General features: G+C 50.7%; 1 protein-coding gene across 1 annotated transcript in view; it reads right to left on the reverse strand.

Moving 5' to 3' along the window:
- FANCA (Fanconi anemia complementation group A) overlaps positions 1–11,739 on the reverse strand; it is a 37,070-nt gene that overhangs the window by 7,218 nt on the left and 18,113 nt on the right. Inside the window, exons 20-29 of the mRNA XM_006754846.2 lie at positions 11,614–11,733; positions 9,874–10,010; positions 9,397–9,467; positions 8,997–9,093; positions 8,729–8,916; positions 7,560–7,656; positions 6,423–6,599; positions 5,216–5,289; positions 3,596–3,724; positions 591–675 (exon numbers count right to left, since the gene is read on the reverse strand). Of these exons, the coding sequence (XP_006754909.1) occupies positions 591–675; positions 3,596–3,724; positions 5,216–5,289; positions 6,423–6,599; positions 7,560–7,656; positions 8,729–8,916; positions 8,997–9,093; positions 9,397–9,467; positions 9,874–10,010; positions 11,614–11,733 (1,175 nt within the window). The remainder of the gene's footprint in view (positions 1–590; positions 676–3,595; positions 3,725–5,215; positions 5,290–6,422; positions 6,600–7,559; positions 7,657–8,728; positions 8,917–8,996; positions 9,094–9,396; positions 9,468–9,873; positions 10,011–11,613; positions 11,734–11,739) is intronic.

Genomic DNA, 11,739 nt, shown 5'->3' on the forward strand with positions numbered 1-11,739 from the left:
GAACAGACTCTGTGCATTTCTGCAGGCAGGTTCCCAGGTACAGGTGGACGAGGAGGCAGGTGGGCTCAGACCCGGACGCCTACGGCCCAGGAAGGTCTGAGGCCGGCAGGCATGGTGACTACACCTGCTCTCGCTCTCGCTTTCTCCGTGCTGCACAGGAGACAGAGCCCGCTGCCTGCAAGGTGCCAGCTGACCCTGTGACACTCCGTGAACTGTTGATCCTCTGAAGGGATTGACATCACTTCTCAGAGCCCGACACCCAAACAGAACAGCCAAGAGTAAAGCAGAAAACAGTGGGGTAGCACCTGTGTTATCATCAAAGTTGGAATTTTCTTAATCGCCTCTATTTTCAGAAATGTCCCAAAGCCTGGAGGCGATGCCAACATCACAGCTTTGGTTTGTGTTTCCATGATGTGCACTGGACTCGTTCACAGAGCACCTGTCACCCTGGGTCTCAGCCACTGTGTGTGTGATGCGAATTTTCATTCTGCTCAGTTGCCTTAGGACCCATTATGGATATTCATAATAAACAGCTTAGTAACAGAGGCTTAATGCAGTGAACACACTGAATTCTGCACCTTTTAACTCACCTGCAATCTTGAAAAAATATCTCGATTTCCCATGTAGCCACCAAGAACCAAATCAGAATTCTCTGAGTGGTCACAACTCCTTGAACTGAAACAAAAATGCAGTAAAAGCCTCCTGAGTATCTCCTAATTGTGCTGGAGCTCCTGCTTCCCCTGCCTCCAGAGTTGTGTGTGGTCACAGGAACTAACAAACAACAAAACCTTCTGTAACAAAATACCAGCAACCCAAACCCAATAACACATAAAAACAGTTATGCACCAGACCCACTGGGACTTATCCCAAGGACACAAGGCTGGTTCAACATCCATAAATCAATTACTATAACACCCATCCCATATAACAAAAGGCTAATATGCAAATTATCCCCTTGACTGGGAGTTTGACTGGGTGTTCGACCAGGGGGCGGGGCCACCTGGCCAACCACCCGCGGCCCCTCCCTCAGATGGGCCCCATCCATCACTCCCCCCAACCCCCATCAGGGGCAGAGCCAGCAGGCCAACCATTTGTGCACGAATTTGTGCACCAAGCCTCTAGTATCAATAGAAAAACAAAAACCATGTGGTCATCTCAATAGATGTAGATAAAGCATTAGACAAAATTCAATAGCCTTTCAAGATTAAAAACACGCAACAAGCTAGGCGAAAGGAACTTCCTCAACCTGATAAAGAGCATTTATGAAAAAGACACACAGCTAACCTCACACTGAATGATAAAAAACTGAAAACTTCCCTCCTAAGATCAGGAACAAGACAAAGATGTCCTCTTTCAACACTTCCATGCAACACACAGTGGAAGTTCTAGCCAGGGCAGTTCAGAAAAGGCATCCAGATGGGAAGGAAAAATTAAACCATCTCTATTCCCAGATGGCATGATCTTTTATGTAGGAAATCCTAAAGAATCTACAATAAAAAACTATTAGAGCAAATAGACGAGTTCAGCAAAGTTACAGGATAGAAAATGTATATAAAAAATCAGTTGTATTTCTATATAGTAGCAAGGAATAATAAAGACAATGAAATAAAGACAATAACTTCATTTACAATGGTGTTAAAAAAGAATAAAATACTTAAGGATAAATTTAACCAAGGTGGTGCAAGACTTATATGCTGAAAATTAACACATTGTTGAAAAAAATTAAAGACCTAAATAAATGTAAAGACATCCCATGTTCATAGACAGGAAGACTCAGTGCTGTTAAGATGACAATACTGGGGGTGGGGGTGGGAGAGAGGTAGAAGAGGGTAAAGGGGGGACAAATGGTGATGGAGACTTGACTTGGGGTGGAGAACCCACAATACAACATACAGATATGTACTATAGAACTATACCCCCGAAACCTACACAATGTTATTAACCAATGTCACCCTGATAAATTCAGTAATAAAGAAAAAAAGATAGTAAAATACTACTCAAATTCATCTGCAAAGAGTGCAATCCTTATCAGAATCCTATGTCATTTTGTAGAAAGTGACAAGCTGATGCTAAAACTCAGATGGAATTGCAAAGGACCCAGTCAAAACAGTCAAAACAACCTTGAAAAAGAACACAGTCAGCCCTGGCTGGTGTGTCTCGGTTGGTTGGGGCATCATCCCATACACCAAAGGGTATGGGTTTGATTCCCCGTCAGGGCACATACCTAGGTTGTGGGTTTGATCCCAGTTGGGGTGCCTACAGGAGACAACCATCAATGTTTCTCTCTCTCTCCCCAAAGGTCAATGAATGTGCCCTTAGTTATGGATAAAAAAATTAAGTGGCTTGGTCTATATTATTTATTATTTTTATTATTTTTTTAGAATACATTTTGTTGATTTTTTACAGAGAGGAAGGGAGAGGGATAGAGAGTTAGAAACATCGATGAGAGAGAAACATCAATCAGCTGCCTCCTGCACACCCTCCATGGTACATGCCCTTGACCAGAATCGAACCTGGGACCTTTCAGTCCACAGGCTGACGCTCTATCCACTGAGCCAAACCAGTCAGGGCGGTCTATATTATTTAAAAAAATAAAAAGAACAAAGTTAGAGGACTCACATTTCCCAATTTAAAACTTAGTACAAACTACAGTAATCAAAACAGTATGAGGCTGGCAATAAGGATGGACCTGCAGCTCAACAGAAGAGAGTCCAGGAAAAAAACCCTCACAAGTACAATCGACTGATTTTTGACAATGGCACCAAGACCATTCAATCGGGAGGAGACACTCTCCCCAACAAAGGTGCTGGGGAACTGGACATCCACAAGCAGAAGAAGAAAGTTGGATTCCTAACATACACCACATACAAAATTTAACTCAAATGGATCAAAGGCCTAAACATAAAAGCTGAAACTGAAAATAAATTGGGCTTCATAAAAATGTCAAACTCTTATGCATCAAAGTACTCCACTGAGGAGTGAAAACATGACTTACAGGATGAGAGAAAGTATGTGCAACTCCTATGTCTGAGAAGGATCTGGCATCTAGCACATATAAAGAACTCTTACAGCCCAATAAAACAAATAACTCAATTTTAAAATGGACAAAGGATCTGAACAGACATTTCTCCAAGGAAGATACAATAATGGCCAACAAGCTAATAAGAAGATATTCAACACCATTCGCCATTAAGAAAAAGCAAATCAGCCGAAACCGGTTTGGCTCAGTGGATACTGCGGGTCCCAGGACCCCTGAAGGGTCCCAGGTTCGATTCCGGTCAAGGGCATGTACCTGGGTTGCGCGCGCTTCCCCAGTGGGGGATATGCAGGAGGCAGCTGATCGATGTTTCTCTCTCATCGATGTTTCTAACTCTCTATCTCTATCTCCTTTCCTCTCTGTAAAAAATCAATAAAATATATTTAAAAAAAAAAGAAAAAGCAAATCAAAATCATAATGCAATATATCACCAGGATAAATATTATCAAAAAGTCAGGTAACAAGTGTTGGTGAGAATGTGGGGAAACTGGAGGGAAATAAAAATATTCCTAGAACTACCCAAACTAAAAGATGCTTTCTGGCATCAGCATTCCTGACCTTTGACAGAAGTCCATCAGAACGTTGACAAGGACGGTGCACGCTGTCTCCAGGTCTCCATCGCAGCCCCCTGCAGCGGTGGGCATGGGGACGAAATGCTCATGGATGGCCCACTGGTGGAAGTCCCGCCTGCAAGCACATACCAAGTCTGTGCTGTACTGTCTGCAAGCAGGAGCTCCCACAGTGAGAAATGAACCCCAGTGCGGGGCACAGCAACACAGGGGTGGGATCAAGGGGTCTGGGGCTACGGAAGGCCCTTGACCACCTATGAAGAACCCCTCAGGGGCCACCCGCACATGGTGAGCTGGGGACAGAGGCTGAGGACTCCTCCCAGGGTGCCTGTGAGCTGCCCCAGATCCACAGCACAGGTATGCAGATGTGGACAGCTGCCCTTGGAAAGCCCTGAGGACAAACTACCGAAAGCACCAAGCCACCAGCCCTGCCGTCTGTGAAGGAGCCAAACCCGAGCATGAGTGGGCAAGGAGCCACGGTCATCTCATGCTTCTCCTTCTGAAACCTGTGCAGACATAGCTGAGGACGTAAACCCCAGGACAGGTGCAAATACAGTGTCCACATGCGGTGGGCTCAGGGACACTGAATGGCCATGGACCCTCACACCAGAAAGCTAACCCTTCTCTTCCTGCTGGAAAGAGGTCAGGAAGGGCACAGACCCCAGGGCACTTGAGCACAGGTGCAAAGCCCTCCCACAGCTGGCCTGGCGCAAGGAAACAAAACCCATTTTGTTGGGAAAGTTGCTGTTTTCATTGCCACAGACTTTTCCTTTTCTCATTATTTCTGTTAGTTCTGTCCAGAATCTGACATCACAAGACAAGTCTGGGGACAGACATTACTTCATGTGATTGGGGCCTCTGATCTCACAAAGCTCATTGGGACTCCAGGACCCTGTTCCTTGCCCTCAGCTGCTCCCTTGGGCTCTCATGCCCTCTCCTGACCTCTGTGTCCCCAAACCCATGGGCCCTGTCAGCACCCCACTTGCATGCCCAGAACAACACATTGGACCTCCCAGTGGTCTCAGTAATCTGCCTTCACACCTGATTGACCCCTCTTGGAACCATCCCCTCACAGCCAGCGCTGTGTGGGGCACACGCCCAGTCCTCTGCCTCCTCAATGGGCTGCATGTGCTCTTCCCACATGGACAGTGGATGCAGGGCCAGCAGATACCAGCTGAGCACTGATCTGTCAGGCCCCACCTGGGGAACATGTTTGCTGTCCCGCTGCCCCTTCTCTGGGCACTTGCTCTCACAGCCCTGCCTGGTGCCTTCCGAGAGCATGTCCCTGCCTCTATCCACTGTCTACAGGCCTGTCCCTGGCCACACAGGGGTCAACTCTGTGTGGTGCCTTTGCCAGACGACCTGTCAGGAGCATCAGGGGCAAGGTGCCACGTGGGCAGGAGGGTCTCATTTACAAGGCATCCCAGCTGCTAGGACATTGTAGAAGTGTCTAGCAAACAGCTCAATGTTCTTGAGTAAAGGAGTGAATGAAATTGTGCTCACAGATGTGTTAAACTGAACATTAAGGATATAATGACAAAACTCAAGACTTTAAGACAATGTAGAAAACCATAAAACATGTTGAGGGCAGGACCCGTTAAACACCTACCTTTCTATGTCTGAGAGAGAGTCCACTTCTGGGTGAGTCTCCAGCTCCAGCTGCACCCAGTCTCTGTAAGTTAACTGAGAGGAGGAGCAGCTGAGAGGCTGCCACAGCAAGGACGGAACCCAGGAACCACAGGCCGTTCCCCAAGAGTCCCACAGGCCAGCCCCCTCACGTGGTCAGAGTAACCTCTACCTCACACCACTCCCCCTGCTGGACGGCGGTGCCGGCCCCCGGTCCTGATCAAGAACTGCTCTGTTGCTTTGTTTAACTGCATGGGAAGCTACTAAGACGGGAAAACTGGACTGCTAAGCCGCGCGCTCCAGCACACTGCAGGTGTGAGCAGTGGCCTGTGGCATCTGCAAACCTCTGAAGGTGCCGCTCAGCAACACCGGGAAAGAGGTCACTCTTTAGTCCCGGGCGCTGGGTAGTAGCCAATCAACTTAGTAGCTGCTTCAAACATTCATCGTGGCATGTTTCCTGTTTTCAAATTCTTGGAACAATTTCACACATCAACCCAGACTAATCTCAGAACCTGACACTGCATGTAAAGGAGCACGTCACAGAAACATGCGTACAGCACGTCCCAACGGAGTGAGGGCCAAACCCGGTGACAGGCAGCAGTGCGGTGCTCAGGGCTGCGATAGCCCAGGGCTTGGAAAGCGCCCTGGAGTGCAGGGGAGGCATCTGCTAAGCGTCATTGTTCCTTGCCTTACACACCATCAGGCCTACTCTTGCATAAATGATATAGTTAACAATAAAACTGAAAAATATTTTTCTCTAAAGACCAAAACAAACAGGCAAGCATCCCAGAAATAAATGCAAATTATGAAAAGGAAGCAGAGATGAGTAACAGGGGCACACTGGCCCAGGGGCCAAGGCTCCCAGGGATTATGCTCAGAGAAGCCCAGCCCCAAACCAAAGCCTGGCAGCTGTTTAAGATACATTTTTATCCACTCTTAAAATCTCTGCAAAATGTTACTGTTGGGGGAAACTGGGCGGAGTAGAAGGCATCTTTCGACTGGTTTCTTAAACCTCGGTGTGAATCTACAATGATCCCAGTAATGGTCTCAACCAAAGCTAAGTCCATGCTGCTCCAACATCACTGGGTCAGGCCCACCCGCCTGCCCACATCCTCAGGCCCCAGATCTGCACCTGCAAACCCAGGCGTTGGGGCAAAGTGACAAACAAGGGGAGGGACAGTAGGACCTACATGAAACTCCTTCTCCTTCAGTAGTTCCCGGAAGGCCCTCTGTCTCCACAGACAGAGGGCAGCTTGCTGCCAGTCTGCAGACGGCAGGCACAAGGGCCTCCAGCGAAGGCTGGCTGTGTCCTCCACAGAGAGAGGGTATCGGGCTTCTGAGAACAATCTGAGCACAATGAACTGAAACTGAAGAGAGACAGCAATGCATCTGTGAGACTCAGAACATACTCACGTAGCCTGGCCACATACAGCAGGCAGCGAAGACCCTGCGTCACCTGCAGCGGCCTCACCTGCAGCGTCGCCTTCCCCTGTGGGGCACCCTGGGCATCATGACCAGTTACATGCAGCACCTCTGTGAGCAGCCTGTATGTAAACCTCGGTGCACACAGGATCGTTTCCCTGGGTGGATGCTTAGAAGCTGAATGGCTGGGTCTGACCTGCCCTTCAGAGGGTGGTGCCATCTTCCCAGGCCTCGGCTGGCACTGCTGTCTTCCCGAGGAAGTGCGCACTGGGCAAGCAAGGCCTACCAGGGGGATGTTCCTTTGTACCCCTTTGCACCTGAGGTCTGCCGTTTCCCTGTGTTTCTCGTGTAGGCTGCACCATATGGGAATCGGGACTGGACAGTGTGACTAGGGACTTCCTTGCTGGGGCCACTCGTCCTGCTCTTCATTCCATCCTTACATTCTGGCAGCTGGGACTAAGCTCCTCGACACCAACCACAGGGGCCCAGCTGCTCCCAACACCAATCTACCTGTCAGGCCAGGAGGCTGGGCTTTTAAAGCTCCATTGATCCCAAGGGTGAGCCTGGACTGAGAACCAGGTTTAAACCTCACAAGGGAGGCTCCCTAAATCTCTGCAAAAGGAGCAGCAACCTCACCTGCCTGGCTGACACATAATGTTTCTCACACACTTTACATTTCTCATCTCCTCACAATCTAAAAAGCACTTGCAAGAAGACAGAACTCTCTAGACGAAATAGATTCTCTGAATGGGAAGGTTCTTACACCCCCTCATTCAACTTGGAACAGGAGGAAAAGGCGTGTCCAGCCCAAGCAGACAGCCTGATAAACAAGGGGCATGGACATCGGACTCCTGAATAAAACCGGAGACTCGGGAGGATGGAAGGAAGGTACCTAAGAAACCCACCTTTTTTATTAGGCCTGGAGATAAACAGCTGTACCAAGCATCACATGACTGGGGAGAAAACTTACACAAAGCGTAAGAAATTGTCGCGGTACAGAATCTGAAAATAGAAAATGGGAACTGTGACACAGAAATGTGGTCCATGGAAATAAGGGAGAGAGAATTAAGCGTGAGTCCTGAGTCTCTGTCCTCAGCCTCCACTCCTGAGCACTGGGGAGTGGCCCCCGCATCATACCCTTTGGGTCTGAGCTCTGTCCCTGCTGCTCGGGGGAGGGAGACCAACCAGAAGAGACTCACCCAGGGGCCCAGAGAAAGTCAGAAAGGTGGTGAGGGGCGGAGGAGGGGACCAGGGCACCTACAGGACTGACTCCCAATGGAGACTGTTTGGTGCTGCCAAAAGCCCATGAGAGGGATGGGGATGGGAAATCTGCCTCCAGTGTGGACAACACAGACATCAGGTGGGCAGTAGGCAGAGACAGGCTTTCCTGCACTTATCCTTTCTGCTGATTACATCCCTCAGGCCTTGTGTCAACTGTCAGTAAACTTCGAACACAGTCCCAGCCAACAGCTCTACTTCAGACCCACCACACAGGACACCTCAGCACAGGCCAGCCGCTCTCACCCCAACCGCCCACCTGCCCCTAGCACCTGCCACCCCGCATGCTGCACGCTGTTGAGTTAGCAGGTGTCCCCACACCAAAGGGTAGGAATGGGCTCAGTGGTGCATGATGGGACGCGTGGGGTGTAAACTGGCCCAGACTTACAGGATGATGGGTCTCAAAGCCCTTTAAGAGGAGTCTACCTTTGGAAGGGCTGTTCCACAGGTAGGGGTTTACCCTAGAGAAACAGCTGCCGCAGCTGCTCAGCACAGGGAACCAGGGACCTAACCAGAAGTCAGGACCCTGAGCCAAAATGGAGCAGCTCTGACAGGCCCAAAGGACGCTGAGTGACATGCAAGGGCACCACCGTCTACTGCCAACATCTTACATGCAGTTTAGTGCAGCATGTGATCCCATTTTTATAAACAAACCAACCAACACTCTCACTTAAATACATGGAAACAAGATTCTGGAAGGACAGACACCAAGAGGCTAACCAGTGATCATCTGAGGGGCACACCTGTGACTTGCTAACAGAGGACACAGTATTGAAGGACCAGGGGGAGAACTCACTTGAGGCAGAAGAGTGAGGACTCCTTGTACCTGCACGTCAGAAGGCTGCTGAAGAACTCAGGGATGGAGAGGCCCCTGGCAGGGACAGGAGGGCCCATGTGAACCTCCGGGAGCGCAGACCTGGACTCGCCGAGGTGGACGGCCAGGGCAGCCAACCCCAGCACGTGCGAGGCACTCAGGCTCGGGCCCTGAAATGGGACGAGAACTAGTTCATCAGGAGGAAGGGTGCAGAGCCCCCTTCCCAGCTGGAGGGAGGCAGCAGCCCTACCTGGTGACGGAGGAGCTGGCAGAGCCTGGTGAGCACAGCGGGGAGGAGCAAGCGTCCACATGTGGTCGTCACAAAGCGGGCCGCCCAGGAGCCCTGCCTGCAGAGACAATGGCCAGTCCCAGTCCTGCACAGCCCTCCCAGGGTCTGGGGTGCCAGCACTCAGGCACAGGAGGCCTCAGCAAGAAGCAGGCAGTTCCCCAAATAGTGGCGTCTCCTGTGCAATGCTCACTCCTGCCCTATCCCCACTGGATAAAGTCAGCATAGACCCCACCAGTAGCCCAGCAGGAAGCCAGAGGACCAGGAACTGATGGCCACTGTCGTCATGGGACCAGGGAGAAGCTCTGCTCCACAAGGGCCCACCCAGAGCAGCAGGCCACCTGCAGACAAACTGCCCAGATACCTGTCCGGTGGGGCAAAGCTGGAGGCTGCCATTAGGTTCTGACAGAAAGAGGTCAGCAGAAGATCCACGACCTGGGGAGACACCAGGGGAACCTGCCTGAGTCGGATCTCGTATTGTTTACACACATTTGACAGGTTTACATTCGGAGAGGAAACCCCAAAGCAAACGGGTACAAGAATCCCCACTCCCAAGCCTGGGAACATGACAGGCCACGTGCTGTCCCGCCCTCTCCTCTGGTGAGACGTTAAGCAGAGAGCAGGCCAGAGAGTGAATATTGTGGACTCTCAGGCCACAGAGGCCTCGCTGCATGTTCTTTGCGCACACAGGTGGGGTGCTGACCCTGGCACTGAGGACTCTGACCGTCCTGGCTGTACGTACACACTTTATATAGCAGGACAAGGGTGAAGAGAAGGGCTTCGGTTCTCTTGCACAACCCCGCAGGTGCAACAGCTGTGCTCTCTGGAGTCCCACACTCACCTGCTGCTCCCACTGCTCCAGTTTGGGAGCAAGAGCACTGAGCTGGATCTTTGAGACCTTGGAGCTGCCATCGTCCTCACTGAGGCCCAGGGCAGAGTGCAGCCTTTCAGAAACCACCGCAATCTGAGCAGACAAAACTGCAAATGGCAGAGTCCAGGCAGGTGAGCAGGGGTGCGGGGAGGAGGTGCACAGAGGGGCTGATGAGGGCGCAGAAACTACCCAACACTACCCTGACTGCACCCAGGGCCAACTCCCTGAAGGCGGCAGCGACTGGGCGTGGAGCAGGTGACACGGCTGAGGGGCGGTCACCACTCACACTGTACTGCACGTGTGAGGAGGATGCACTGTCACCACCACAAACCTCACACTTGTTTAAGTTCTTCATCTGAATCACAGACCAACTCTCCCCCACACGTGACATCTGCTGGAGGCTTGCGTCCCAGCTGTCATCGTGTTTGCCGATGGCCAAGAGCCACAGCCTCGGGCACCAGAGGTTGGGTGGGTGCTGAGTGGGCCAACCAGACTGTGTGGAAATGGGACCTCTGCTGCTTTGGAACAAGGCTGACCTGCCCTTTCAGCCACCTTGCTAGAGCCTTTGGGTCCTGCCAGGCCCCAGGATCCCCAGATGCCATGCTCTGAAGGCCACGCTCCCACCCCATGGCACACTCAGCAGGATCGCAGCTAAGGCCCTGCAGGCACCCAGCGAGCAGAAGAACTAAGACAGTTATGTTAGTATTTCCTCTGTGAGGCTCTCACAGGATAGTCTTTCCTAGCAGGAATAAGATGAATTCATAATAGCCCTGGACGGGTGGCTTGGCTGGTTGGAGCATCATCCCATGCACCAAAAGGGTGCAGGTTCCGTTCCTGGTCAGGGCCCATACCTAGGCTGCAGTTCGATTACCAGTCAGGGCACATACAAGAGGCAACTGATAGATGTTTTTCTCTCTTCTCTCTCTCTCCTTTCCTCTCTCTAAAAATCAATGAATGTATCCTTAGGTAATGATAAAAAAAATAAAATAAAATCTGTACAGTTACTAGGTAAAAATATGGCCTATTAATTTTGTTTTAATATGTTTTTATTGATTTCAGAAAGGAAGGGAAAGGGAAAGTAAAAGAGAAAGAGAAAGAGAGAGACAGACAGACAGACAGACAGACATCAATGATGAGAATCATTGATTGGTTGCTTCCTGCATGCCCACACTGGAGATTGAGCCTGCAACCCAGGCATGTGCCCTGACCAGGAATCAAACTGTGACCTCCTGGTTCATAGATCAACACTCAACCACTGAGCCATGCCGGCACAAGCTAGCCTACTATTTTGGATTCTGCAATTTCCATTAGTAAAGTCTGAAAGTTAGGATTTATTTCATAGATTGCTGTTCACCATTGCTAAGTCTGAACTGTCTGGGCTCCAAACCAGGGAAACACTCACAACTCATACAGCAGCAGAGGTTCGGGCGTGAGGAAAAGAAAGAAAACCCCAGCCTAGTAACGTCGCCCAGCCTCCTCTCCACCACCTGTCTAACCAGGATGCCCAAGAGCAGCAGTCACCTTCTGTCAAGGGTCTGACAGCTGGAGTGACTGTCTCCCATCCTGTCTAAAGAGGACCACATCCTGATACCGGCCAGCACCAGGGTCAGGCTTAACCACCAAACACTGAACCACAGGAATAAGTACCAGCCACTGAGCCCCATCCATGGCCGCACACGGCTCCTGAGCCTTCCCAATGCCCATCCTCACCATCATACTGGGCGGGGTCTGTCATGGCGGCCCGGAGCTCTTGAAGTGCAGCTGTGAGCAGTCCCAAGGAGCCTTCCACACAGCCAGGTTCCGCCTCCACCTCCATTCCCAGGGCTGCATCTGCAA

Source organism: Myotis davidii, unplaced genomic scaffold (genome assembly GCF_000327345.1).
Source record: "Myotis davidii unplaced genomic scaffold, ASM32734v1 scaffold1453, whole genome shotgun sequence".
Classification (NCBI taxonomy): domain Eukaryota; kingdom Metazoa; phylum Chordata; class Mammalia; order Chiroptera; family Vespertilionidae; genus Myotis; species Myotis davidii.